Here is a 7,424-nt window from a genome sequence, read left to right as displayed (position 1 = left end):
ATTATGCTCGACAACTAGTACAATAAAATTACATATCGTATCGTGCAAAAGCTAGGATAGTATAGGTTTGATTTTGGGATATGTTGTAGATTATCGGAGTACGATTTAAAAAACAATGTTTTTTAAGCCTGGTGGACCGCTTTGGACACTATACGAACTTTTGCACGGAATTCACCTTTTGTACCATACGTACCTGGATATTTTGTCTCCCTCGCACTATTGGAAGAATGAGCCTCTGTACCCATGGACATCGCTGTTTTATTGCCCGATAAATTGTGCAGTTTAAGATATCTAATAATGCCCGTAGTATTTTTTGATACATTACGGAGATTTTTACGACAAATGTTGCAAGTAATGCTACCTCCATCCCCTGTAAAGTATTGGCAGCACCATGATGTTCGTTTTCGAGTGTCCATAATGATTTGAATAACAACTTTACTCGAATGAAACCTGAGACATACTAGTTACGAGCACAGCGAGCGTGTTTGTCTAGCGGCGGCATTCGGTTCATAAAACAACAGCGGCGGGGCGTATGTTGCAGCCAACTGGCGCGCAGCGGCACACGCCGCCGAGCCGTTTCTCGTGAGCTTCTCTAGAATTGCTTGAGAACTAGAGGCTCGAGGAATTCTCGGTGCGCTCGAGTCGTCGCGCCTCGCCATCCCATCACTGCCTATTTCTGCCTTCGAGAGGGCCAGAGGAGAGCCACTCGTAGAATATATAAATAGCGACGCATATTATGAATCTATGGACCCAACTCCTAGCATATAATAACTTTGATATTGTTTGTAAACTAAATCTGAGGCGCCCTTGATGCACTGGGCCAAGGGCTTGCAATGTTGGTGTTGAAGCGACTGGAGAATTTAAGATTTTGTGCTTTTAAAACTTTTTTTGCGAGGACTATGGCTGATGAAAATTCGTTGGGTAGCCTGAAATCCAATCCTCACTATCAAAAATATGCAGAAAAAATAAAACAACTTCAAAAGTAAGTTACCGGCAGTTTTTGTAACTAATGTGCCTCACTTTTTAAAGTACGTATTCGACGGGCTTTTGTTGACTATTATTAAGACTTGTTCGACAGATACGAAGAATACTGCGGGAAAGGCTATGCTAATTGTTCACTGGTTCAAGTATCTATGTTGTTCAGAAGTAACATTTGACTAATTCTTCGCCTTGTAAGATCCTCAGTAATTGCAGTGCAAATAATGCGGATGTTTAAAGTGTTCGCTGTTGATTGATACTAACTACGTATATATATATTCTAGGGAATAATTTTATTGTTGTGCGTTAATAACTTACTAGGATCACACTCATTTTCCAAGTAATGTAGGTTAAAATATTTTTGTAATTTTAATCAGCTGTAGAGTAGCACACTGCGATGAACTGTTATGGTATAATCGTGTTCGTCCATAAAAGCTTAAGAACTTGATTTGTAGTCAATATTCTGCCACTGTAAAACGAACTCATAAGTCTAGCTATTGAAACGGTAGTTCTGATATTAAAGCCTAGATGATGATAATAGCTTTAAGACAAGAGGAAAGTGAATAGTTAGTCAGTTAGAAGGCTGTCGCAGGAGAATTAATTTCCAGTGGCAAAGTGTTAGTAGTCCTAATAGTTACTATAGGTCAATCATGTTGCAGTATTTTTGTCCTTTCAACATTTCTGAAGACATTTCTCAACAAAGGAATTCGTTGAGGATGTTAGTTCTCCCTTGTACAAACAGTGCAATTATTGTTTAATATAATTTGGGATATTGGAGTATATGCAGAAATGGAGATACAGTTGCATTTTTCATGCAGCATCTCCAAATGAAATGAAGGGGAAGAGAAATAATACACACGTTATGTAGTTTTTGGCGTAGGCTCTGTGTAACAGCTGATGAAGTGTGGGTGTAGATGTTCGTGACAATAACATGAAGCAGTTTAGAGGGAAAACCTAAATCTAGATGGCTGGATATAAATTAGGACCCAGGTCCTTAAGCAAGAGCCCAGTATCATAAACTTTGTGCCAATTCAGTGCAAACAGTGTCAGTCAATATGCTGATCTATGTGTAGCTACCATTTTTAAAGAAATTGGAAACAATTGTATATCTGGACTTACGTTAGATGAGTTTCTCTGTGAGATTTGTATTTGTTCTGTATAGTGTTGTATCTAGCATGAACACACATTCTTCAAGTTATCACATGGCAATATATTGTTACTTGGGGTACCTTACTGTACCAGCATTATTTGCAACTTGTCCATTTGCATTCATTTTATGTGAGAGAATGGTTTTCTTTATGTTTATAGACGTGCCTGATATATTCACAGGAGGAGTGGTACATGAAGATAGATACTTTCAGTTTAAGAAAATGTCTTCAGTACTCTCCCCATCTACTCCAGCCCCATATAGATCTAGTGAACAGTACGATGTAAGTCACCAACCACAAGAACTAAACAACACTGTAAGCAAAGAGCTGAACTGACATCTACAGCTGGAATATACATACAAATAAAAACATTAAAGATACCATCTACTCAACGTTTGATGTCACAGTTCGGAGGGTATATTGTTAGCTCGTGTTGTTCACTAACTGCCTCATCATGCATGGCTGTTGTATGAGAAAGCACATTGACATCTGGATACAGAAAGATGCGTCGGTATGTAGAGCTGTAGTGGAACTAGATCAGTTGAAGGAACCCATTTGCAAAAATAGACAAAAAGTAGAATTTCCTCTACCATGAATGTTGTCAAAAATTCAGATTTTTTTTTTTTAGTTTTAGTATTAAACAATTGGAGAAGATGCGAGCTTCATAGGATGATGGTGCAATTTAGTAAGTGAGCTCACCAATATTTTCTTGTTTGTCATTTACATAAGGAAATTACATTACTCTTCTTATGCACATGTTCATTTGAGCAATTATATACGGACTACCTTTCTCATAACTTGGAATATGTAATTTTTTCATGTGAATGTTGTCCTCTGTGGTCAAACTACTATAAAATAAGTCCTTCATTTTAAGTAAACATAATTTTTAACCAGTGAAGTCTGACATGTATGGGGGCAGAGATGCCAGTCTTAGTGTGGTTTATTTATTTATTTATTTTTTAATGTAAAAACTTTTTATGGGTAGATTGCAATTTTTCTATCACAATTAAAATTTGGTAACTAGTTGCAGTTGCTATCTGCAACCATCTTCATATTGTTGAAAATAGAAAAAGGCTGTGAATAACCATTGGAAAGCATCGTTAGCTGTGTTAGTGCAACAACAAGGCATTTGTAAGTACCAAAACAATAACAGTATATAGTTGGAAATGTCACCGCAAGCAAACCAGGTTGTAGATGGTTATTTCACAGGTTGACGGTCATATAGGAAATTGTCCAGTTGCACAAAAAGAACTTGGAGCAAAACTCATTACTTGTGATAGTATGATAGGTATTATCGTGAGAACAGTATATGCAGTGGTTCCAAAAACTGTCAGCTGTTCCATAGCCTGGGTTACATTTTTCAAATTAAATAAAATGTTAAAACATTTCCTTATTGTTCCCCCATGAAACTTGACATTGCATCAACTACAAATACTGTTGTATACAATTAAAGAGTGTTACAATGACCTGTCTTATGATGTGACAGGCAAAGCACTTGAAGAACTACCAAAGCACAACTTTCATCACAGCTGAGGGGGGGAAAAAAAAAGAAAAAAAAAAAAAAAAAAAAAAAACTTTGGCAGTTTTTAATTCATTTTCCTGTAACATATTTTCAAGATTTATATCCCCTTGTATGGTCAAACTTTTCCCAATTTCTGCAAAATTCTGACAGCTTGGACAGCAAATGTCTGTGCATTTCCATATGAGACTGTAGTTTCAATGGCACCCATAAATTATTAACAGTATGGTTGTTAGGGAATGCAGTGCTAGTGTTATCTTGCCACTATTGTCCCAACCAGAAAAACTGAAAGTTACACTTATTGTTTCACAATAAACACCAGCTATGTAACGTAACACTGGACATGCATTCGGGCAGACGATGACTCAAATATGTGCCTGACCATCCAGATTTACGTTCTCTTTTAATTTCTGTAAATTGCTCCAAGCAAATGCTGGGATGCTTTCTGTGAAAGGGCATAGCCGATTTCCTTCCCCAGCCTTGACACAATCTTAGCTTGTGCTCCATCTCTAATAACCTTGATGCCAGTGGGATGTTGAGGCCTAATCTTCCTTAACATTTTTGGCCATGTGATATGTGAGTTTCTGTGCTACTACCATGGGCGCTGATGATCGCACTGTTGAGTTCCCCACAAACCAGTCATCATATTTTTGTGGTACACGGGTCTCTTTGATAAATAGAATGTTTTAGTGAAAAATTACAAGTACACATGCTTAGTCACATGACCCATACATCGCAATTAGGAAGAAACTTTTTGATGTGAAATATGATGTGAAATATGATGTGAAATATGTTGATTGCACGAAAGTTAGACAAATTTCCTAAAAAATAAATATATTTATGTGGAACTGACAATTTCTGTTCAAAAATTTCTGTGGAGTGAGAAAGGATCTTTTAGGGAGAAACAGTGTTAATTTACATTTGAAAATGCCAATACTATGTGATGCTCTAGTCCTAGAAATGTCTGTCAAAAGCTTTGTTGCTATCTATTCAGTCCTCTAGCAAAAAAGTTGATTGTTCGCTGTTGTTAGCTGCTGGGAGACCGCAAGGGATAAGTTCATCTACTTAATTGGGAAGTTTCGCATTGTTCACACATGTTGGCACCTTGAATCAGTGGTGATGTGTGTGTTGTGTTGTAGAGGCACCTGTTTAATGTTGGTAACCACCACGAGTGTGTACAGAACTTTAGTATTGTGTTTGCATTGTTGATTGTGAGAAAGGGTGATATCCAGCACCACTACTTCGTATGCACCTCTCAAATAGCACCCAGAAGGATGTTGAGTTTAACGATGAGAAGGAGGGTTTGTACACTGACTACTGTAGTACCACTGCCCATACTGCTCTTTGTAATGTGATTTCACATTACCGTCTAACATCGTGACTGTTGTCAGGTCAACTGAGAGAAGTTCTGCTTGCAGTACGTCGGTGTAAAAACTCTCGTTTGTTGCTGAAAGAGTGACCTATTAGCAGGCATTGGTTTTTGTAACTTAATGACCTCTCCTCTCATATCTGCTGCTCTGTGGGAGGTGGCTGTGGAACTGCACTTCATTGTGTATTTTTGTATGTGAATACTACTACTTCCTGTAGTAATGCCAAATAGTGATAGAAACGTAAACTGATCCTCAGCAAAGCCAAGTTGACTAATAACAATATTTAACTGTTTTCTAATGTTGAAGTAAGTTGTTAACTTATTATTACCTCTTCACTCATTTTGCTACTTTAGGCATCTATTCCTAACTTGTTCGGTTACTCGTGAAATTGATCAGTATTGTGGCAGGGTGAATAATTTAAACACAGGCAGTTGCTGGCATGCTGTGTTTACTAAACCTTGAATGTGGCTCTCAGTCATAAATTTCCCCCCCCCCCCCCCCTTTAATTTTTAGGCCAAAAGTTAGATGATATATTAAAAAGAATATTATACGGTTGTGGAAGGATTATCTGAGTTCTGGGAATAATTCAATTCCATTATACTGGAGTATTAGAATAAATGCAGAGACACTCAGATAAGGGTAATGAATTCTCCACAGCTGTATAAAATTGTGTCTTTCAGATGTCATTAGAAGACTCAGTGCAAAATAGTGGTATTTTTTTATGCATCACTACCAGGGCATCTCGCCCACAAACTCAGACTTTGAGGGAACTTGGCTTATTTATTCTCCATATGGAGCTAAGTAACCACACCATATTTTAGCATTATATCTCTCTCTGATTCCATTTTATGGCACTTTAAAATGTGGAAATTTTGTTTTTGATGTTGTTGTGCCACAAAATGAAACTTGTGAAAGTTTGGAAAATAAATGACCATTTATTTATTTACGATCAAAACTGCATGAAATTACTATTTATTACAAGGACTTTAAAAATAATTAATTAAAACCATGAAAACATGGAAAAATGTAAACTCACTTTTTGTATTTTATTTTGTAGAAAAAACATAGTTTACCATTCCATCGAAGATCACATAAAAGAAAAGTGGTAACCTATAATTTTTTTGCAAAATAATTCTCAGACCATGGGCTGTAACATGGGAAAGTAAAATTGATGTTTTTTTTTTGTTTTGTTACATTTGTGAGGGGACGTTAAGCAGGACTAATGAAAAATATATGCCACAGAGGATACCGCCACAGAATGCAAAGTATTTGGAGAAACCTAGTTGCAAACTACAAATTTGCAGAGAAAGCTAAAAACACACTGTAAAACAGTGGTCAGAGGAATGCAAGAGGCAACACTGCAAAAAAGAACTATGAGAACAGTCTAACAAGTTCAAATGCACTCTTCAACTGTTCATAATGAAGAAAGAAAGAAAGAAGAAGAAGAAGAAGAAGAAGAAGAGAGATCCTAACCAATATACTTGTGACAAAAATGAAATTTTAAGTGGTTCTAGTAATAAAAGAAACATTCTTAACCAAGAGTATTAAAGAAAGGGTAAAGTTAATTCAATTAAGAAAAATCACATATGTGGTAGATGTAATTTACAGCAGGAACATTTATTTTTCTGAATAGAGCACTTGAACTGTTTTGAGTGTTGCTCAATGATATTTTATGAGTGTTTCGGTATAAGGGACGTGTGGTATCCAGTAGCTTGCTGTGGAGTACTAAAGTAGTTATGTTTTATTCAGTTTGTTACCCTGTCATCTTTGTTTCTGTGAAAATACGTCAACAACAGTGAAATAGCATGAAATATGCAACTACCAAAGTTAAGGCAATATGGAGTATAGTGAAGCAAGAGACAGGACAACCAACCACAGAAGAGGATAACATTACTATTGAATTGAATGGAAGGGTTATAAATGTCAAGTCACAGGTAGCAGATGTATTTAATAATCATTTCTTAAACACAGTAGAGAGCATAGGGACCAACAGTTCAAGAGAAAGATCACAACAATATGTTGAAGAAGTAACTCTCATAAAGTTACGTCATATGAATGGATGTACCACCAACTTCTACTTCTGAAATTAAGAGGGCCATACATTCTATCAAGAATAAAAGCTCTTCTTGTTTTGATGCTGATTCCAATGGAGTACTAAAGATTTGTTCCAATATAATAAGTCTGGTACAGTCCGAAATATACAATGCATCACTAAATCAAGGCATTTCTCCAGAGAGACTAAAATATGCCATTGTTATGCCCCTCTTTAAGAAAGGTGATAAGAGAGACATCAGTAACTATAAACCTATTTCACTGCTGACATCAATTTCCAAACGTTTTGAGAAGGTGACGTATTCTAGAATAGTATGTGATGTATTCTAGAATAGTATCTTCCCTTGCCAACAATAA

At 36.5% G+C, this 7,424-nt stretch overlaps 1 protein-coding gene across 1 annotated transcript in view; it reads left to right on the top strand.

The window, feature by feature from the left end:
• The first annotated feature begins 778 nt into the window (after positions 1-778).
• Positions 779-7,424, top strand: part of LOC126183850 (ATP synthase mitochondrial F1 complex assembly factor 1) — a 60,660-nt gene continuing 54,014 nt past the window's right edge. Inside the window, exon 1 of the mRNA XM_049926137.1 lies at positions 779-982. Within this exon, the coding sequence (XP_049782094.1) occupies positions 834-982 (149 nt within the window). The 5' untranslated portion in view covers positions 779-833. The remainder of the gene's footprint in view (positions 983-7,424) is intronic.

The sequence above is a fragment of the Schistocerca cancellata genome, chromosome 4 (assembly GCF_023864275.1).
Source record: "Schistocerca cancellata isolate TAMUIC-IGC-003103 chromosome 4, iqSchCanc2.1, whole genome shotgun sequence".
NCBI classification, from domain to species: domain Eukaryota; kingdom Metazoa; phylum Arthropoda; class Insecta; order Orthoptera; family Acrididae; genus Schistocerca; species Schistocerca cancellata.
The sequence above is the reverse complement of the archived record's forward strand: the minus strand, read 5'-3'. Positions and strand labels throughout refer to the sequence as shown.